Raw genomic sequence first — 21,647 nt, 5'->3', positions numbered from 1 at the left:
TTTAATTAGGCCACTCCTCTGCTCAAAGGTCTTCAATGGCTTCCTGTTAGCCTGCAAGACGGGAGTCCTGATTCTTTTGTGTCTCCTTTGGGGCCTTCCACTATCTAAACGCAGCCTGTGTCCCCAGCCTCCTTTCCCACTAGGACCCAATGTGTCGTCCCCTGGAGTGGAGCCGGCCACTCCTGAGACAGGCTGTGCTTCCTTCTGACTCCACACCTTTGTCCATTTCATTCCCGCATCCGCATCCTGGACGTCTGCCCGCCCTTCTGAGCCCAGCCCCACCCCCCACTCATTCATTCGATGCACATAGCTAATGAGCATTAACTTAGGGCCAGGCTCTGTTCTGGTCCCTGTGCTCCCAGGACTCCCATTCCAACAAATAATAAAAATCAGCAAAGAAATAAAATAATGCATTATAATATTATGCAGGAAAAATACAACAGGGTAATGTTCAGACAGCCCCTGGATGGTCCAGGAGGACTTTAATGAAGGGTGTAAGGGTCAGTGTGGGACCCGAGTAACCCAAAGGGAGCCACAGGGACCTGTGGGAGAAGACTCATCCTTCCAGGAGGACGGAAGTATAGTGCGAAAGCTGGCCTTCGAGGAGGGAAGACAAGATCAGTACAGCGAGAGATCCCAGAGGGAGGCAAGAACCAGATCATACGGGTCTAGAATGCAGTTTGGATTAATCCAACCATCACAGAAGTAATTCTAAGGTTTATTTGTTTGGTTAAGATTTTATTTACAGGGATGCCTGGGTGGCTCAATGGGTTGAGCCTCTGCCTTCGCCTCGGGTCATGATCTCAGGATCCTGGGATCGAGCCCTGCATCGGGCTCCCTGCTCAGAGGGGAGCCTGCCTCCCTCTCTCTCTCTCTGCCTGCCTGTCTGCCTACTTGTGATCTCAAATACAGAGAGAGAGTGTGAGTGAGAGAAGAGTGAGCAGTAGTGGGGAGCAGGAAGGGCAGCGGGAGAGGGAGAAGCAAGCCTCCTGCCCAACTGAGAGCCCGATGCAGGGCTCCATGCGGGACTCAGTCCCAGGCCTCTGGGAACATGACCTGAGCCGAAGGCAGATGCCTAACTGACAGAGCCACCCAGGCGCCCCTAATTCTAGGGTTTTAAGCAGGGAGTGACCTGATGAGATTTCGTGAAAATCACCACAGCTGCTGCGTGGAGAATGGACCATGGGAAGCAAGGAGACCAGTGGGGCAGGCTTCGCAGGAGTCCCTACAGGAGACATGGATGTCCTAGATGACGGAAGCGGGTTTGCAGGTGGAGACAAGAGGAAAGGTTCGGGATCTACATTGGAAGGACCACTGCAGGAACCATGGGGTGACAGAAAGAGAGCAGTCAAGTCCAATGCCTGGGTTTTCATCTGGAGTAACTGGGCTGACAGCTCTCGTGGTGTATTTTACCTTTTCTTTTCTTTCTTTTTTTTTTTTTTTTAAGATTTTATTTATGGGGTGCCTGAGTGGCTCAGCAGGTTAAGCCTCTCCCTTCAGCTCAGGTCATGGTCTCAGGGTCCTGGGATTGAGCCCCGCATCGGGCTCTCTGCTCGGCGGGGAGCCTGCTTCCCACCCCCTCTCTCTCCGTGCCTCTCTGCCTACTTATGATCTCTCTCCCTCTTTGTCAAATAAATAAATAAATAATCTTAAAAAAAAAGATTTTATTTATTTATTTGACACACAGAGAGAGAAATCACAAGTAGGCAGAGAAGCAGGCAGAAAGAGGGTGGGAAGCTGAGCAGAGAGCACGATGCCGGGCTGGATCCAGGACCCTGGGATCATGACCTGAGCTGAAGGCAGAGGCTTAACCCATTGAGCCCCCCAGGCGCCCTGTAATTTACCTTTTCTAATCAGACTCTGAGCATTTAGAAAACAGACCTTTTGCCTTAGACTTCATATATATATCCTCCGACACCCAAACAACACACTGAGCTATGGAAGATAAAAGTCTGGTTGCTGAATTGTGCTTCAGCATGGAATGGCTTCTTCTAGAAACCACAGGCAAGGTCACTTGCTCTTTCTTTCATCAGGCAAGGAGCATCGAAATGACCCAGGCACCATCGGAGAGATGAGACCTGGCTGCTATCCTCCACCTGCATGGCCTGGGGATAGGCTCCAGACCTCTGGTTCTGTTTCTGTCCTGTACACGGGCTCCCTCAGAAAAGAATGAACACCTTCTGTGCATTTCGGGGCGAGGCCAAAGGCACCTGTGACACCTATGTATGTTCTTCTTCTCCTCTAGGTGCAGGTCAGCATGAATATGGGCCAGAGGAAGCGTGCTACCAAATGCAGCATTAGTATTCACAGGGAAATACAGTAAGGGGGGGGGTCAAAAAGCCGCTACAAGGGGCGTCTGGGTGGCTCAATGAGTTAAAGCCTCTGCCTTCGACTCAGGTCATGATCTCAGGGTCCTGGGATCGAGCCCCGCATTGGGCTCTCTGCTCAGCAGGGTGCCTGCTTCCCTCTCTCTCTCTCTGCCTGCCTCTCTGCCTGCATGTGATCTCTGTCTGTCAAATAAATAAATAAATAAATAAAGTCTTTAAGGAAAAAAAAAAAAAGCCGCTACAAACCTCCAGCCCCTTCCTGGAACCCAGTCGTCTCCAGAAAGGAAATGAATAAGACCTCCCACACCCCCTCCCCCAAATCCAGTGGCCATCGTGAGTTCTGTGCCCCTTGATCCTCCTCTCACCTCCCAAATCCCACTGATTCAGCTATCTCGTTCCCAACAAGACAGGTCTTTGCAGAGACAAGAATAAAGAAAGAGAACTCCAGCACACAAATATGAGGATGGGGGTGGGCGCTATTATTGAACGGGCACAGAGTTTCAGTTTTGCAAGGTGAACAGTTCTGGAGATGAATGGTGGCAATGGGTGCCCCACAGTGAGAAACTTAAATGCCACGGAGCGATAAAAACAGTTAAGATGGTAAAGTTCAGACAACCAGGGTCAAATTCAAAAATTTTTTTTAGAAGACAGTTGATTGTGGGGCACCTGTGTGAGCGTCTGACTCTTGGCATCATCTCAGGTCATGATCTCAGGGTCATGAGATCGAGCCCCACGTCAGGCTCTGCACTCAGCTCGGCGTCTCCTTGTTTCTCTCTCTCCCTCACCCTACCCCCTGCTGAGCTCACACTCGCGTGCTCTCTCTCTCAAATAAATAAAATTAATCTTTTTTTTTTAAGATGGTTAATTGCATGTTATGCCACAACTGGGGGGAGAAAAAGGAGAGAAACACAGATGTTCTGCCACTGATCACTGACCAGATCACAGCCGCCCCTCGCCCCAGCTCCTCAGCAGCACACACAAGGCCTCTCACCCTGTGGCTCAAGGAGCCTCCTCAGCCAGCCTTCATCCCATCTCAGCCCAGCCCTGCACGCCCTTCCTCGTCTTTTATACCCTCAGGGTCAGACATTGATTTCAAGAACTATGCATGAGGTTAACGATGGCCAAGGAAGCAACATCTCTCCTATACTGACCGCTTCCTCTAGGTCAAGCTCAGGGCCAGGAATCTGGACTCCCAGGTTCATGAGATCTTCACAGCAAGCCTAGGAGTAGAGGGACTTTCCTCTTTTGGAGATGGGGATCGTGTAAAGTCAAGAGACTGACGCGTTTGTTCAAGTTCAAACGTTCAGTGGTTCCCCTCGCAGCCAGTTTCCCTGGCACCTCATAGAGGTCTCTGTTCACGAACTTCACCGGTCTGCCTACCTCTCTCCCAAGACTCTGGTTCTCCAGGACGAGGAGTGAGACTTAGTCATCTTGGAGGTCCCTGTGGACTACCTGACATAACTTGGTGTATGTTTGGTTGATAGCCAGCACTCAAGGCTTAAAAGAAGGAAAACCAGGCCTGGAGGCTGCAGGATATGCTGCCAAGCTCTGGAAAGGTCTGGAGGGGTGTGGGAGAGCCAGGGGGCACTGGGCAGGCACTGGAGGTGCCCTTGGTGGGGCAGCCTGTGTGTCAAAACAAAGTCAGTCTTAATGAAAGAGTGTAGACAGCTCTGGACAGTAATCAGAAATCCCGGAATCTAGGGCAGACTGGAGAAAGAGAGGTTGGGGGCTGTGGACTCCCAGACGGGGTGGGGTGCAGGGAGGAGGGAAAAGCCAGCTCCTGGGACAATCCTTGGAGACAAGAATTTAGGAGGCTCAGAACCACCCTTCGACGGGGACCCAGGTGTGTTCAGGGTCCTTTAACCCTCCCCACTGGCTCCCATCTGGGGCCCCCACAGGACTGGTTTCTTTTCATTATTCAGGTCTTTGCTCAAGTGACACTGCCTTAGATAGGCCGTTCCTGACCACCCAGCCAGTACCGCCAGTCTACTCCTGTCCTCTCTTACGTTACAGGATCTTATTCCCTTTAAAGCACTAACCACTATCTGAAATGATCTCGCTTACTTGTTTTTCTTCTTCATGGGCTCTCGGCCCCTGCCACCATACCATGAGCTCCATAAGAACAGGGACGGTGGGGGCGCCTGGATGGTGCCGTCGGTTTCCTTAAGCCTCTGCCTCTTGGTTTTGGCTGGGGTCTGTGATCTCAGGGTCATGGGATTGAGCCCATGTCGGGCTCCATGCTGAGTGGGAGTCTGCTAGGGTTTCTGTCTCCCTCTCCCTCTGCCATTCCCTACCTCATGCTCCTTTTCTCTCTTTCTCAAATAAATAAATAAATCTAAAGAAAAAAATAAACAGGGATTGTGTCTGTCTTTTTCATCAATGCATCCTCAGTGCCTAGAATCGTGCCTTATACACAGTAGGTGCTCAGTAAATACCATCTGAATGGACACATCCGATGGGCCAGGGGACCTGAGCTGAATCTGGGCTTCCTGGCCCTGCTCAGACCTCTCCAGAACACTCCACCTGCTGCAGGCAACTGTAGACCCTCAAAGTCAAGACTGGGAGGGTCCAAGGAGAAGCCTGGGCTTTGTAACTTCCATCCCCACAGGCTCTCCCGGAGCCTCCTTATCCTGGGGTCACTTGGGTCCTGGCTGATCTCTGCAGAAGGAGACAGTGGTCCAATGAGTGACTCACCCTGTTGCCCAGGTGACTGGTAGGAAAATCATTTTAAGGAGCCAAGGGGCTGGGATCCCCATGGGTTCTGGAGATAGGGGATGGGTGATCAGCTCTAGAAAGGGGATGAGGATTGAGAGATGGGGAAGGATGGAGCTCCAGGACTCTCTAGGGGCCTGGGGATTCTGGGCTTGAAGGTTTCCCAGGAAGCTAGGGGCTGAAATGGGAGGGTGCCCTGGGTAGGGGCTGGGACACCAGCACTCTGCAGAGGTCTGGGGGCTGAGGGCAGAGTTGTTCCTGGATCTGTTTTTCCCAGTTGGGACCAGCATAAACCAGCTCTTGTTTAATGGAGTAAGAGATGAATTCGTCGGGGAATGCAGCAAGTGGACCAAGACTGGAAGAGATGCAAGCTGCTTCTCCCTGGGCGCCACTCCTTTTTTATTTCCTCCGGGCCGTTTCTACCCCTTTTCCCAGAACCCTGCCCCCCTATCTCTACGGCTCTCTCACACCCCCTGCTGCTCCTTCCTTGCACAGCAGTGGCTCATCGCAGGAAAGACAGAATTCCCTTGCTCCCCTCCCCTCTGGACCCCAACCTTCCATGCGGGGCCACGCGGGGGGACGGGGGAGTGGAATTTCCACAGGGAGTAAATGCTGGGAAAGAAAATTACCTGTGTTGTGTGTGTGTGTGTGTGTGTGTGTGTGTGTGTGTGTGTCCTGGTGCTGCTGTTAATCTCAGCTGGAGAAGTCTACAGCTCTAGGGAAGCTTGCCTTGACCCCCTACTAGGTTACCGTCTCTCCAAGCTCTCTTTATGGCGCTTACCGGTTTCCAGTCATCCACTTACTTGCAAGTCTTTGCTGGTTGCCTGCCTCCTGCGGGGGGCCGTGAGCACCAAGAAGCCAGGAACCAGGGTGTCCTTTCCTCATCAGTACAACCCGCTGCGCAGCAGGGCGCCTGGTACATTGCAGAGGCACCGTGAACCGTGGTCGAGTAATGAATGAGAGACGTTCAAGGGGATTCTTAGGTGGGGATTTAATGGGTGGTGTCGGTGCCATTGTTTGGGCCCTGGGGACAGCTGTGGGTCCAGATGTCCTCACTTCTGCTCAGGGCCCGGTCCATGTCCAGCTTCTGGCCTTGGGCCCAAAGGCCATTCAAGCAAAAGGAGGCAGAAGAGGTCTCTCCTACACAGAGGGGGCCCAAAGGGTGCATTAGGGCAACTTGGACCCACAGGCTGCCCCCCACTTTCCCAACTCTCTAACTTAACTTTTTTAAAGCACTTCTTCCTGCTGCCCCTTATCCCTTCTCTTCTTGTGGCCTTTCTTCTCCATTTCCAGAGGTTTCCTTCCACTAGGAACACAGACCTGCACGTCTTGTTCTCTCTCTCTACCTATTTCCAGCAGTGTGCTGAGCAACACGAATGTCCCCGTCTTACCTGGCAGAGCCCCCAAGAAGAGGCGCCCCTGCGGCCGGACCCAGAGCTTGAGGAGGGAGGCCAAGTCCAAGGCGGGCAGAGCAAGGATCTCCTTCTTAGACCCCTGGTTCAAGACCACCCCGGACGCAGCCAGCTTCAGCTGAAGAGGGAGTCCCAAGACCAGGGGCAGATCCAGGTCGGGCCCTGTCCCAGAGGACACCACCACCTTCTGCAGAGTGTGCGGGACAGGGATTGGGGGGTTAGGGGGTGGAAAGAATGGACCACATCCACTCCCTGGGGCCCCATCTTTTATTGCCTCAATTTTCCTGGCTTGATATTCCATAAACCACACCTCTCCCAAGTCAATACAATCTAGATAAAAACCATTTGTAGGGGTGCCTGGCTGGCTGACCTAGCAGAGCACGAGATTCCAGATCTCGGGGTTGTGAGTTTGAGCCCCATGTTGGGTATAGAGATTCCTTAACCGTAAGATCGAATTAATAAGTAAATAAAATGTCACTTGCTTGTTGTGAGCAGGTTCGAGATGTGTCTCTGCCCCCTGCCCCCCTGCACCTTAAGTGTTCTTAACATACAGTTTGGAGTCCCCCCCCCCCGCCCCCACCTGCTGCTCCCCGGCTCCGCTGAATACAGCCAGCACCCCTCTTACTTGATCTTGGAGGTGGAGGCTGAGCTGAGAAGGGTTTTCTGGGGTCCCAAGGGCAAGGAGGTGGCCAGAGCCTGCTGCCTGCTGGAGTCCCAGGTCCAGAGAGAAGGCCCAGGGCTCTGCATGAGGCTGGGGAATGTCTGGGTGGTTGCAGGGGAAGAGATCCCCGTGAGGACTCAAGCCTGGGGGCTCACAGACAGAGGCAGCCAGGGCTGGAAGGAGATGGGGGAAGGTAGACACAGAGCTAGCTGCGCAGGGAAGAGCAGCCTTTACCTTGGAGATTGAATTCTGCACGCGTCCCTGGAGGGAAGAACGTTCCAGGTTGGGACTGCAAGGCACAGCTCTTGAGGCTCCTCATAGGGACAGACCCCGAGGTCTGGGCCTGCGGGTCCAGCCAGGTACCCCGGCGTAGGCAGCCGTCAAGGGCAGGGACCAGCTGGAGCCAGTGGAGGGAAGGGAAGAAGTGGGGATGTTGTCATCAAGACATTGGAGCCCCTGTCTGCCCTCAGTTGGTTCCCCTCCAAGACACAAGCTCTTGGCTTCTTCAGAACCACGCAGATGCCACCAGCTCTCATGAAAAATGTGGCCTCGGGCTCCCAGGGTCACCCAGCCAGCCACACTCTAACAGCTTGGGTCAGCCCCCAGCCCTGCGATGTCCTTACCGGCAAACGAAGGCTGGAGGCGGGGAACAGGAGTCCCCCCAGGGCAATCCTGACGATGGGCTGGGGTTTGCTGGCCAGAGACTCAGACACCTGTCTCAGGCGCAGCACCTCCTCCCCATCCACGCTCAGGAGGAGGGAGTCCTCCAGGACCCTCACTTCCACCTGCAGGGAGGAAGGAGCAGAACCCAATCAGAGGCCACTGGGGCCTGCCTCTGCCCCCTTCTTCCCAAGCAGCTGCGTATCACAGAAAGAACATGGACTCGTGGAGTCCGCTAGCATCCTTGGTTCATTTGGGCCGTAAGCCTCAGGAAGGCCCTCCAGAAAACTGGGGACAGGTACAGTGAGGCTGTGGAGGTTGTGTGCAGATTGAATAAGATGACGGTGGGAAGGGGATGCCCGAAAACTCCTTTCTGTTGCGTTTCCTCGGACCAACTCGGGACACGCCTCCCCTCAGGACCAGAGCCGGCTTACCTGGTGCCACCGGCCATCGTCCAGCCGGGGACCAGCGCTCACAGTCACCTGCGCCAGCTGATTGTGCAGCTGGATCTCGGACCTGCCGTCTCGAAGTGCCAGCACAAACCAGTCGTCCTCTGGGTTGGTGTCGCCGTAGAAAATCACTCCCTCTGGATCCCAGGTTTGAAGCTCAAAGGAGGAAAAGCTTCTGGAAGGACAGAGGAGGAAAGGCTATGCATGTGGCATGCCCTCTGGGTGTAAAAGTGGGAAGAGGGAGGCTGAGGGACAGGGAGGGAGATAGGAGAAGGAGAAGATCAGAGAAAGGGAAGGTAGGGTTGGGGACTCCAACAAGGGGCTGGGTCAACTTCATACTTCCTGATCTTGGTGAAGTCAAAAGTCATGATGGTGATAGGCTCTTGTCCTGAGCCACTGCTGAGGTGCACAGCAGGGGGGTCCTGGATCCTCTGTCAGCAGGAGAAGAACAAACAAGGTACAGTGAGGACTGACCAGAGATGGACGGAGAGGCAGGGCAGCAGGGACGGGAGGAAGGCAGGAGCAGAAGCCAAAGTGTAGGTCGCTTAAACACGTGCGTGTGCACGGAGCACCCCATCCCAAGACTCCTGCACCTGGGCGGAGAGACCATGTCTCAGGGCCCCTCCCTGGTGGCCGGGTGGTGGTAGCAGCAGCAGTAGCAGCGACAGCCACCCGGGAGATGTGGCCAGCGGGCCTCTGTCCTCCATGGTCAGCTGAGGTCCTCTCTGTGGTTCAGGGAACTCTAGGGAGAATGTGTGGGGGCAGACAGCCTTTCTGTAGTTGGTGTTGGGTTAAAGGTTGCTCGGGGGGACGAAGGGGGGCAGGAGACCGGACACTGACCCTGTGGCCCCTCTGACCCCTCTGATGACAACTTGGGGGAGGGACCGAGTTTCTCCACTACACTCCCCCTTCCAGGATTGTTTACGAGCTAGAAGAACAGTATACCCCACTTCCCCTCTCCTCCTTTAGAGCCTGACCTGGCCCCTTGAAGCCTTCTGCTCCCTCTGGGGAGGCTGCCTCTACCACCCGCCCCCCGCCACGAGGTCCCTGCACCCCGAGAAGCATCCTCTGTCAGAACTACAGCAGAGGGGCATCTGGATGGTTCGGCGGGTCAAGCGTCTGCCTTAGGCTCAGGTCACCATCCCAGGGTCCTGGGATCAAGCCCCACTTCAGCTCCCTGCTCAGCCCGGCGCCTGCTTCTCTCTCTGCCTCTGCCCCTCCACCTGACAAGCTCTCTCTCTCTCTCAAATAAATAAGATCCTTAAAGAGAGAGAAAGAGAGGACTACAGCTGAGACCTCCACTACCAAACATCCAGCTGAGTGAGTCTGGCCAAGTCACACCACCATGATGCTTGCTAGTGTTCTTGTTCATAAAATGTGAAAAGTAGTATCTGCTTTATGGGGTTCACTGGAAGGAGGATTCATTGTGATGACACAGGCTCTGAGCTGTTCCCTCAGTGTCTTCCCAGGCCTCTGAGGGAGGTTCTGTCCCTGAGTGTGATTTAGTGGCATCTACCAACAAAAGCGCATCGCCCTCTCCCTGACCCGTTTTGAAATTCCAGAGCGCCAAAGAGAGGGGACACCTAGAGCCACTGAAGACTCCTAGGAGACAGCTCAGAGCTGGGGGCGGTTTCAGGAATCACCCAGCGTCGCAGGGCCCTTGGGTGGGTGAACGAGAGCGAGGAGAACGGCAGAAAATCACTGCACACTTCACTTAGGGAAGGCCGGGGGAGGTGACTTTTGAACTGCCAAGTTTCACCCACAGAGGCTGGGACACCCAGGCAACAACAGGGAGGGGGCGGGCAGTCCAGCCTTGACCCCTGCCGGGGGCCCGGTCACGGGGCTGGCGGTGGGGGGCAGGGCTAGGGCCCCGGGGCGGGCCTGCTCTGCCAGCTGATTGGCTGGCGGGGCGCGTCCCCGGGCGGGTGCAGGGGTGCGGCGCGGAGAGGCGCCCCCTCGCGCCCACCACTCCTGCGGCCCGGCCCGCCGCGCCCCGCCCCCCGCTGTCCCGGCCAGGAGCGTAGGCCCGTTCGAACCCCCCACCCCCACCCCGTCGGACCGGAGGGGAGGGTACCGGACTTCAGTCCCAGCCCGCGGGGTCCAGATGGCTTCCGTGCGGATCCGAGAGGCGGAGGAGGGCGACTGTGGACAGATCCTGAGGCTGATTCGGGTGACGGCTGCGGGCCGGGAACCCGGGGCCCGCGAGGGGGTGCGGGCGGCGCGGCCGGGGGAGGGGTGCGGCGCCGGGAGTCGGGGTCCCCTGCCCTGATATGGCCTCTGTCCCCGCGCCGCAGGAACTGGCCGAGTACGAGAAACTCTCGGACCAGGTGCAGATCAGCGAAGAAGGTGGGGGCCCAGGCTGGGGAGGAGGGGGGAGGGGTCCCCCAGGCCCGAGCTCCGGGCCCGGCGGGCGCACACCCAGGCCCTTCTGTCTCTCTGCCGCACCCCCACCTCCGCAGCGCTGAGAGCGGATGGCTTCGGAGAGAACCCTCTGTATCGCTGTTTGGTGGCAGACCTTCCTCCCGCCCCCGGGGACACGCAGGGTAAGAGCACCGGGGCCTGCGAGGGTCCCCCGCCCCGGCGCGCTCGCTGAGGTCGGTCCCTGGCGCCCAGTGCCCTTTTCTGTCTCCATCCCAGGGCCGCGCGTGGTGGGGTATGGGCTGTATTACTTCATCTACAGCACGTGGAAGGGGCGCACCGTTTATCTGGAAGACATCTACGTGACCCCGGAATATCGGGGTACCCGAGTGGGGCCGGGCGGGGCGCGGGGGGAAGCCAGCCAGACCCAGCCCCCATCCCCTGCCCCCTAACCCCAGTCTCACGCCCTCTTCTGAGTACCTGCAACGGAAACAACCCCTCCTCCTCCCCCACCCGCGACTCCCGCCCCCTTTTTGTTTTCTCTCTCTTTTTTTTTTTTTCCCCCACAACAGGTCAGGGGATTGGCTCCAAAATAATCAGAAGGGTGGCACAGGTGAGGAGAGGGATGGGGGGGCCCCCAGGTTGGCCCTGGAAAAGCACGCACGGGTGAGAGCACAGGGGTCACCATGCAGGGTGAGAAAGTCTTTTCTTTTTGGGAAGGGAAAGTCAGCGACGTCTTCTCTCACAGGTGGCCCTGGATCAGGGCTGTTCCCAGTTCCGCCTGGCCGTCCTGGACTGGAACCAGAGAGCCATGGCATTGTACAAGGCCCTGGGAGCCCAGGATCTGACTGAAGCTGAGGGCTGGCATGCCTTTACCTTTGACGGAGAGGCCATGAGGAAGTTGGCGGGAAAGTGAGGCCGTTCCTTGAGGATCTAAGTAGTAGACCTCCCGCCCCCCCCCGCCCCTCCCGCCCCCGCCCCCGCTCATGCACTCCGCAGAGACACTTGTGGTGTCCCCTGGCTCAGGCCTCTGAAGGAAGAGAGGTTGGGAGTAACTATACCCAAAATATGGACAGAGCAGAATTGGGGGAGAGGCCTTCCCACCTCCTTGTTGAGGGTGAGAAATAAAGGAGAATTACTGCGAGTGCATGACTCGATAAGTTCAGCCATCCGGAGACCTTTCTGGAATGTTCTGGTCTCCTGGTGAGTGGGTGGGTTGGGGGGGATGTGGCTTCTGGCCCTAAAGGTGGGCCCAGGACCATGTTCATCCTCAGAGGGCAGAGTGTTGGCTCTAGTGTACAGAGACGAGAAGAGCAAGGAGCCAGCTTGGCACATCAGGCTGGCGGGTCTCCTTTTGGGACCCAGACAGAGGCCTCCCGGGTGTGGAGTGCAAGGTTCGGGACCCCAGGCTGAGGCCCGCCCACTGGCTCAACACCGAGAGCAGGCCGCCCCCTGCCGGTGAAGTCCCGACGGTGCTGGGAAGGGACACTTGCCTCAACTCCCCCGTCCCCCTGCCCCCAAAACTCAGTTCAGCTCACCAGCGCTTTTCCTTTTTCAAAAGTCACAAAGTTCTTATTTTCAGTTCGGCAAACCCAAAACAGAACGCTAGACCCACGGAGAGAAAAAGTTTATTACACAGCGGCTGTGGGTTTCTGGTAGGAACATTGGAATGGACATGTAACATCAAAATAGAATCCGTAGCCTTAGTTCTCTAACTGCTATTAACCCTTTGGTAACAATTTTTCAGATTTTTTTCAATGTCCATATATGCACATCATTAGCTAAGTGAGTAGAAATGGGAGCATATACTTTTTTTTTTTTTTAGTGAACTCTAGACCCAGCATGGGGCTCAAACTCAGGACCCTGAGATCAAGAGACGCGTGCTCTACTGTCTGAGTCACCCAGGCACCCCAGGATTTATATCTTTTACGTATGATCAATTTATCTAGTGATGCTTTTCTTAACCTTAAATTGTATCAGAATGCATTATTTCTGGAAAAACGCACAAACAAGCTGAGGGAATGTAGTCACCTCTGAGGAGGCTCTGAGGGGCCAGGGGACAGCTCTCTTCCCACTGAGCACTTTGAATCTTCTGAATTTTGTGCCATGCCCATGTATCATGTCTTCAAAAAAAAAAAAAAAAAGAATAGAATACTTTAAAAGTTAATGCAGAAGAATGTGGCATAAAGTGGGAAGCAATATTACCAAATTTTATCTTGCCCCATCTTGTTTTGCCTTGGCTTTTGGAGTTTATGGTTTCCATGGGTTACTCTCTTGTCTCGCCTCTCCCCACCCCGTCTTGGTCGGTTTTCACCCGATGTCCCCAGTCCAGCTTGCTCTGTTCTCAGCCAGTTTCGCCTTGGGTTCCTGCCCAAGCTGATTCTATTAGATGTTGGGCCTGATCCTTATGAGGTGATAAGGACCTGGGTTCTGGCCTTAGCAGCTAGAACAAAGGGGAGGGCAGTGAGGGGAGGGCTTCTTAGAGGGAACATGGAGGGGCACCTAGGTGGCTCAGCTGGTTAAGCATCTGATTCTTGGTTCTGGCCAGCTGGAGCACTGCGCTCAGCAAGGAGTCTGGCTTGAGATGCTCTCTACCTCGGCGCACCCCACCCCACGTAACTCTAGCACTCTCTTAAATAAATCAAATATTTATTTTTTTAAATGTATCTTTTTAAAAAGAATTATTTATTAAGAGTTTGCATAGGGGCACCTGGGTGGCTCAGTGAGTTAAAGCCTCTGCCTTTGGCTCAGGTCATGATCCCAGGGTCCTGGGATCGATCCCCACATCAGGCTCTCTTCTCAACGGGGAGCCTGCTAACCCCTCTCTCTCTGCCTGCCTCTCTGTCTACTTGTGATTGCTGTCAAGTAAATAAATAAAATCTTAAATAAATAAAAATAAAGGGAGCATAGAGGGGTATGGCTCAGTCAGTGGTGTGTAGAATTCTCGAGCTCAGGGTTGTGAGTTCCAGCCCCACACAGGGTGTAGAGATTACTTAAAAAAATAAAATCTTTTTAAAAAGTGGGGGGTGGGCATAGAGAAAGCGTAACTAAAACATCTTTCAAATCCATCCACATCCCTATATCCCCTTCCACTATCATCTTTGCAAATTGCTGTAGTGCCTTAAACTGACCTCCTTCTCTGACTGCCCCCTTCCATGAGGTTATCAGCACTTTTTTTCCTATCCTAGATACACATTATATTACATGAACAATCAAATACTTCTGTGAGGCTAATAGAAAAAACTTCAGTCTTGCAATTCCCTCAGTTTTTAAAGATAATCACTTTCAACTGAGTGAATTGTGTTACTCTGTTTTGTCTTGGATTCATCTGAGTATCTCAGACTAAAAATAGCATGCCAATGTTGCTACTTCTCCTGCTTCAGACATTAGCTATTGACTTCCCACTGCTAACTCTCTTTTCCACTCCCACTGTCACCCCCACCCCCTTTCCCATCATCCCACGCTTCCAATATGATATCATAATTCCAGCTGGATCTGTTTAGTGTTTATGTATTATGACGATGCAAATGCTCTTTATAGTTGTGCCCTATGGATAGCTTTTTTCTTTTTTTAATGATTTTTATTTATTTATCTTAGAGAGTGAGAAAAGGGGGAGCAGGGGGAGGGGCAGAGGGAGAGAGAATTTCAAGTTGACTCCATGCTGAGCACAGAGCCTGACCTGAGATCATGACCTGCGCTGAAATCGAGAGTTGGATACTTAACAGAATGAGCCATCCAGGCGCCCCACCATGTGGAGAGATGTAGTTGTCTATCTTTCCCGAACCATTTGTGTTTTTTCTGGAGTTAATAGTTGCTTTGTCCTTTTTGTTTGTTTGGTTCGTATTCTGTGTACTCTAACTTATCCCCCAATTCTCCTTTAGTTGTGTTAATGAGTTCTTTTTTCAAAGATTTTTATTTATTTAATTGACAGAGAGAGATCACAAGTAGGCGGGGGGGGGGGGGTGGCGGGGAGCAGGCTCCCCGCCAAGCAGAGAGCCCCATGAGGGACTCGATCCCAGGACCCTGAGATCAAGACCTGAGCCGAAGGCAGAGGCCTAATCCACTGAGCCACCCAGGAGCCCCGAGTTAATGAGTTTTAAGGATATACAAACACGTAAGGAATTTTATCTCTTCTGTTTGAGAATTTTCTCACAAAGCCTTTAGACCTGTTCTACCCGCGAAAGGCTGGTTTTCAGTCCACACTGCTGGATCTCCCTCCACACCTATCTTGGGATTCCCTTTTCGCCTCTTGGATTAATCTCCTGTTTCCTGCAGCCTATCTCCAACCTATCTCTTTATCTTCTTCAGTTTATTTTGATGGAGCTTCTTAGGAAAGGCTGCTTGGGAAATAATTTTGTTGGGACTTTGGGGCAACTGGCTGGTTCAGCAAAAAGTCATGAGACTCTTGATCTCAGGGTGTTGGGGTTGTGGGTTCAAGCCCCATGTTGGGTGTGGAGATTACTTAAATAAGAACTTTAAAAAGTTGTTGGGACCTTGTAAGTCTGAAAATGTCTTTGTTCTACTCTTGTGCTTTGTTGACATTGTGTTTGGGTATCAAATACTAGGTTGGAAATAATTTGCACTAAGAATTTTGAGGGCATTTCTCCATTGTCTTTAAGTTTCTGGTGTTGCTGTTAAGAAGCCTGAAATTTGGGGCACCTAGGTGGCTCAGTGGGTTAAAGCCCCTGCCTTCAGCTCTGGTCATGATCCTATCATCCTGGGATCGAGCCCCACATTGGGTTCTCTGCTCAGCGGTGAGCCTACTTCCTCCTTTCTCTCTCTGCTTGCCTCTCTACTTGTTATCTCTGCCTGTCAAACAAAAATAAAATCTTAAAAAAAAAGAATCTTTTTTCTTATTCTGGAAAATGAAATGTATGAAGCCCATTTTCATTTTCCTTTTCTCTTTGCTCAGTCACAGCTTTTAGGAACTTCTCTTTTCCTAGCCTTCTAAAATCTTACATGGGAATGTTTTAGTGGGGACCCAGTGGGTCTTTGCAACCTAGAAGCTCATCTTCTTCAGTTATAGAAAAAAAATCTTTTTAAAAGGCTTTATTGGGGGGGCACGAGAAGAAGGGGGAGAGGGACAAGCAGGCTCCCTGCTGAGCAAGGAGCCCTGCTGATCTCAGAACCCTGAGATCAAGACCTGAGCCAAAGGCAGACGCTTAATGACTGAGCCACCCAGGCGCCCCAAGATAAATACAACCTTTTTAAAAAATAAATAAATAAAATCTTTTTAAAAAATGAATAAAAATAAATTTTAAAAATTAAAAAATATATATTGTCAGGGCACCTGGGTGGCTCAGTGGGTTAAAGCCTCTGCCTTAGGCTTGAGTCATGATCCCAGGGTCCTGGGATCGAGCCCCACATCAGGCTCTCTGCTCAGCCAGGAGCCAGCTTCTCCCTTTCTCTCTGCCTGCCTCTCTGCCTACTTGTGATCTCTGTCAAATAATAAAATCTTAAAAGAAAAAAAGATATATATATATACACACACACATACATACATAGTCGTTTTTGGGACTTTCTCTTCCCCTCCATGTTCCTGTTATTTCTTTCTGGAACTTTTGTTTCTCAGATGTTTAATGCCATGGGCCCGAACTTTAATTTTCTTGCATTTTCTATCTCCTTCATTTTTTGCTCAGCTTTCTGGGAAATTTCTTTAATTTTATTTTCCAACCCTTTATTGAATTTTTATTTCTGATTTCATGTCTTTAATTTCTTTTTTTTTAAAGATTTTATTTATTTATTTATTTATTTATTTATTTTTAAAGATTTTATTTATTTATCTGACAGAGACAGATCACAATTAAGTAGAGAGAGAGAGGAGGAAGCAGGCTCCCTGCCGAGCAGAGAGCCTGACGTGGGACTCGATCCCAAGACCCTGAGATCACGACCCGAGCCGAAGGCAGCGGCTTAACCCACTGAGCCACCCAGGCGCCCAAAGATTTTATTTATTTATCAGAGAGAGATAGGGAGAGAGAGCGAGCACAGGCAGACAGAATGGCAGGCAGAGGCAGAGGGAGAAGCAGGCTCCCTGCCGAGCAAGGAGCTGATGTGGGACTCGATCCCAGGACGCTGGGATCATGACCTGAGCCGAAGGCAGCTGCTTAACCAACTGAGCCACCCAGGCGTCCCTCATGTCTTTAATTTCTAAGAGCTCTTTTTTAAAAGATTTTATTTATTTGAGGGGCGCCCGGGTGGCTCAGTTGTTAAGCATCTGCCTTTGGCTCAGGTCATGATCCCAGGGTCCTGGGACAGAGTCCCATGTCAGGCTCCCTGCGCTGTGGGAAGCCTGCTTCTCCCTCTCCCACCCTCCTTGTTTGTGTTCCCTCTCCGGCTGTCTCTGTCAAATAAGTAAAATATTAAAAAAAAAAAAAAAAAAAAGATTATATTTATTTGAGGGAGAGAGAACAAGCAAGCGGAGGGAAAGAGGGAGAGAGATCAGACTTCCTGCTGAGCAGGGAGCCTGACTCAGGGTTGGATCCCAGGACCTTGGGATCTTGACCTGAGCCGAAAGAGGTCACTTAACCGACTGAGCCACCCAGGTGCCCCTATTTTTAAGTATCTTTTTAGGGCGCCTGGGTGGTTCAGTCGTTAAGCGTCTGCCTTTGGCTCAGGTCATGATCTCAGGGTCCTGGGATCAAGTCCCGAAACGGGATCCCTGCTCAGCAGGGAGCCTGCTTCTCCCTCTCCTTCTCTCCCTGCTTGTGTTCTCTCTCTCACTGTCTCCCTGTCAAATAAATAAATACAATTTAAAAAATATATATCTTCTTAAAGATTTTATTTAGTTATTTTAGAGCAAGAGTGTGCTCACGCACAAAGTGGGGGGGGGGAGCAGAGGGAGCTAGAAAATAACCCGACTTCCTGCTGAGTGTGCAGCTTGACACAGGGCTTGATCTCAGGACCCCTGGGATCGCGACCTGCGCCAAAATCAAGAGCGGGGCGCTGAACCAATGGAGCCTCCCAGGCACCCCATCCCCTGTAGGTTTTTTTTTTTAATGCTTTTCTTCTTGCATAGTCTTTACTTCTTCTAAACTATTTTTCTTTCTTTTTAAAAATTTTTATGTTTCTCTCTCTCTCTCTTTTTTTTTTTTTTTTTTTTTTGCAGGGGGTGAAGCTCTTTCATTTAAGAGGCTTTCCTCGAACATCGGGTAGTCCTCAGCTACATGCTCATAATTAAGACTGGGACACTAAGGAACGATCGGAAACTCTGTGTGTGTGTGTGTGTGTGTGTGGCAGGTGTGGGGAGACATGTTCTCTGTGGACATCACTATAGGGCGATCCACTGGGCCATTTCCTTAAGGAACCCCTAAGGCCAGTATCTTTAGGTCTTTTGGCTCACCTGATGACTTTTTTCAGAAGACTCTTCCAGACCCCCAGTCGGAGGGCATCAGCCTGGCTGTCCATATCCTCAGAGCTGGGTGAAGAAGTCTGGGGCAAGTGTCAACATTCAGCACGTAAATTTTCACATAGTCCCCACTTTCAGTAACTTCCCAACATTCTTCTATCGACCTAGCCACCTTTCTGTCTTTCTTGAAATCTCTGTATATTTAGAAGTCCAAAGACAAGCCACGCCTTGCCTGTCCCGCTAGAAGTTAGCTGAAAATTCTGCAATGGCTCCCACAGCTCTCAGCAGAAAATCCAAACTTCTAACATGTTCCAGCCTCTCCAAGCTAGGGCCCAACCCTTCCAGCCGTTAGCTTGCCTGTCTAGTTGGTTCTCACCATGTCAGACTCTTTGTAAGTACCTCAGAAGCGCTGCGTGCTCCCCCTCTGGGCCACCCGCACAAGCCATTCCCCTGTCTGAAACACTGTTCCCCGTTCTCCCACTCCCATCTTCTGCCTGAATGGACTGTGACTACAGCGGAGGGACAAAATGTAAACCTGAAAGGATTGTTGGTGTCAGAGGCTGGGTAGTCTGTGAGGGTGCCATTTTTAAAATAAAATTCAGTCACTGCAATTGTTTAAGAGTCCAAACTCAGGGGCGCCTGGGTGGCTCAGGTGATTAAGCGACTGCTTTCGGTTCAGGTCATCATCCTGGAATCCCATCATGATCCTGGAGTTCCAGGATCGAGTCCCACATCGGGCCCCACATCGGGCTTCCTGCTCAGTGGGGAGTCTGCTTCTCCTCTGACCTTAACCCCTCTAATGCACTCCTCTTCTCTCTCTCTCAAATAAATACATAAAATCTTAGGGAAAAAAATGAGTCCAAACCCAAACTCTTCAGTCTCACAGCCAGCACGTTTGATGATCTGCTCCTCTTAGTGACTCAAACTCTCTTTCCCTCTCCTTGTCAGAATTGCTGCTGCCTCTTCACAATCTTTGCTGTCTCTCCCTCCCTATACTTACTGATGCCCAAAGATTCTGGAAGGCTTCTCTCTCTCTCTCTCTTTTTAAAAATTTTTTAAAGATTTTATTTGAGAGAGAGAACAAGCACAGGTAGGGAGAGTGGGAGAGGGAGAAGCAGATTCCGCATGGGACTCGATCTCAGGACCCAGGATCATGACCTGAGCCTAAGGCAGATGTTTTTCTGACTGAGCCACCCAGGTGCCTCAAGTCACCTCTTCTTCTGCCAGCACTTTAAATACTGCTGTAGTTGCAAGTTCTGTCATGGACCATTTCATTCCTCAGTCTACACTTCTGTTTAGAGATTTATTTTTGTTTTATAGCTTTAACTATGAATAATACACTAGATGATTCTTGCATCCACCTGCCTAACCAAGACCTCTTTGGACCACGTACCTGTGTGTCCATTGACTTGCAGAACACTGATCCTTTCTTTTCATTAATATTAGCCAACCTGGGTGTGTGTGTGTGTGCCTAGGAGGCTCAGTTGGTTAGGCATCTGCCTTCAGCTCAGGTCATGATCCTAATTAGGGTCCTGGGATTGGGCCCCATGTCAGGCTCCCTGCTCAACGGACAGCCTGCTTCTCCCTCTCCCTCTGCTGCTCCACCTGCTTGTGCTCTCTCTCTGTCAAATAAATGAGTAAAATCTTAAAAAAAAAAAATTGCCGTGCTGAGAACTGTGCTAGGTACTGTGTATACAGTGATGGGCAAAAACAGACCCGGAACCCAGGCTCTGATGTCTTACATGGCAGAAGACAGATCCTGGACAAATTATTAAGGGTACAACCATGATGATACCACAAAGGACTGAAGGATGCTTTTGCAGTGTGAGGTGGAAGTCCTAGTGGAAGGCTAAAGAAATTACATTTAAGTTGAAAGAGAAGTTTGTTGAAGACAAGGGATATCCATGTAAACGATGGACCCTTAAACTCAGAGCAACACCAAACTCAAAGTCATCAACATGTCATCCAAAACTTTATCGCCTGCGTTCTTTTTATCATGATTGGCAGCACCATTCACTCAGTGACCCTAAGTATAAATTTGAGAGTTGTCTTGGGGTCCTCCCACTTCTTCACCAGCTCCCGAACCCTCCCCACACCACCCTCACCACCCATTCTTGTTGATACTACAGCAAGTTTAAGAGGCCCCAATCTTCGTGTACTTCTGTAGTCCACAGCCCTCCTCCAAGGTCATCAGCATCTTTCTTATCGCAATGGTTTTTCACCGGTCTCACATCTTGAGACCACCCTTAACTTTTAATCCATTCTACACAGTTGTAGAGAGACACTCCTGCTTAAAACCTTTCAGTGGCTCTTTGGAATTCATAAAGTAAAAGCACTTCTCCTTAATCCGATTTACAAGTTCCTCACAGGCTACCCTCTGGCAGCTCCTTACTTCAAGCCAAATGCTATTCCAATTAGTTGTGGTTCCCCAAAGGATAAGTCTTTCTGTTCGTCTGCATCACTGTGTTCCTAATAGCTCAAGAATACTCTTACCAGGGGCGCCTGGGTGGCTCAGTGGGTTAAAGCCTCTGCCTTCCGCTCAGGTCATGATCCCAGGGTCCTGGGATCAAGCCCTGCATCAGGCTCTCTGCTCAGCGGGGAGCCTGCTTCCTCCTCTCTCTCTCTCTCTCTGCCTGCCTCTCTGCCTGCTTGTGATCTCTGTCTGTCAAATAAATAAATAAAATCTTCCTCCTCTCTCTCTCTCTCTCTCTGCCTGCCTCTCTGCCTGCTTGTGATCTCTGTCTGTCAAATAAATAAATAAAATCTTTAAAAAAAAAAAAGAATACTCTTACCACATGTTTCCTCTAGCAAACACCTACTCGGACCTCACATCTCAGTTCTGGAAACTTCAAGTCTTCCCCAGTCACTTGGAAGAACCCCAGATCATTGTCTTCCCGGGATTCCCTTCAGACCAAGTCCTTATCTCTATCGCACCTTCAGTCCAACCCTGTGCACTTACTTGTGAGTTGGTTTAACTTGCTTGTCCCCTCCTTGCCGAGGCATTATAAAATCCTTGTTTTGACATCGTGTCTTTACATCCCTAGCGCTTAGCACACAGCCACTGGAAACGCAGTGACTTGCTAAGTGACTAAATGCACAACACGGTTCTAATTTCTGTGCTACTTTTATATTCATCTCTACAACCCAAGTTCTTAGTTCGGGAATCCGGAGTTTTTCCCTCTACTACCCTCTTACTCCACATTTTTTCCTATTTTGAATTTCCTCGGCATTTGGACATCAAATCTTGCGCTAATCTAAGTTGCCTTTGCTTTTTGGTACCGCCTTGAAATTATCCTTTAACCCTTCATTGCGTGCACGACCGACTTCTCAAGGGAGGAACTCGGCTCTTAAATCTACAGCTGGAGTTAGAGATGCTCCTAAGAGTCTCTACACCAGCGTGAGAGCGATTAAGCCCGGCGCATGCGCCCAGGCTTTGTCTTTTTTTTTTTTTTTTTGGCCTTTAGACTCCTTTTTTTTAATTTTTTTTTTTTTTTTCCTTTGGAGCGTGCGCACCAAGAAAGACAAAGGTGGGGAAAGTGACCAAGCAGTCATCCAAGCGCATGCCCATCCCCAACTTGCCCCAGCCCAGGGATGCTGGGCGAAGGGGAAGTGGGTGTGGCTTGACCAGGAGCTGCAGAAATCCAATCCGACCGAGTGGGCTCGGCCCCTCCCTCCGCACGATTGGTCCGCTCTCAGTGTTGTGGGGCGGGGAAAGGAAGAGAT

At 51.3% G+C, this 21,647-nt stretch overlaps 2 protein-coding genes and 1 long non-coding RNA gene across 4 annotated transcripts; 2 read left to right on the top strand and 1 right to left on the bottom strand.

Annotated features, from left to right (window-relative positions):
• Nucleotides 1-6,008: 6,008 nt before the first annotated feature.
• On the bottom strand, nt 6,009-9,167 carry SHBG (sex hormone binding globulin). Its single transcript, XM_032322543.1, has 8 exons — nt 8,815-9,167; nt 8,561-8,652; nt 8,207-8,396; nt 7,736-7,897; nt 7,347-7,509; nt 7,077-7,213; nt 6,431-6,638; nt 6,009-6,179 (listed from the first exon to the last, which is right to left on the bottom strand). Exons 1-8 carry the CDS (start codon nt 8,926-8,928, stop codon nt 6,031-6,033), a joined length of 1,215 nt encoding a protein of 404 aa, XP_032178434.1. The 5' UTR covers nt 8,929-9,167; the 3' UTR covers nt 6,009-6,030.
• Nucleotides 7,920-8,344, top strand: LOC116578348. The gene is made up of 2 exons (XR_004280833.1): nt 7,920-8,070; nt 8,190-8,344. It is a non-coding gene; the product is annotated as an uncharacterized LOC116578348 (long non-coding RNA).
• A 934-nt stretch (nt 9,168-10,101) lies between the features above and the next one.
• SAT2 (spermidine/spermine N1-acetyltransferase family member 2) lies at nt 10,102-11,723 on the top strand. Of its 2 annotated transcripts, XM_032322552.1 has the most exons (6): nt 10,102-10,391; nt 10,516-10,567; nt 10,681-10,764; nt 10,859-10,960; nt 11,152-11,192; nt 11,328-11,723. In XM_032322552.1, exons 1-6 carry the CDS (start codon nt 10,326-10,328, stop codon nt 11,493-11,495), a joined length of 513 nt encoding a protein of 170 aa, XP_032178443.1. In that variant the 5' UTR covers nt 10,102-10,325; the 3' UTR covers nt 11,496-11,723. The 2 variants fall into 2 exon arrangements, with proteins under 2 accessions (XP_032178443.1, XP_032178444.1); XM_032322553.1 differs by lacking the exon at nt 10,859-10,960.
• The last annotated feature ends 9,924 nt before the right edge of the window (nt 11,724-21,647 follow it).

This window comes from Mustela erminea, chromosome 18 (assembly GCF_009829155.1).
Source record: "Mustela erminea isolate mMusErm1 chromosome 18, mMusErm1.Pri, whole genome shotgun sequence".
In the NCBI taxonomy this organism is placed as follows: domain Eukaryota; kingdom Metazoa; phylum Chordata; class Mammalia; order Carnivora; family Mustelidae; genus Mustela; species Mustela erminea.
The sequence above is the reverse complement of the archived record's forward strand: the minus strand, read 5'-3'. Positions and strand labels throughout refer to the sequence as shown.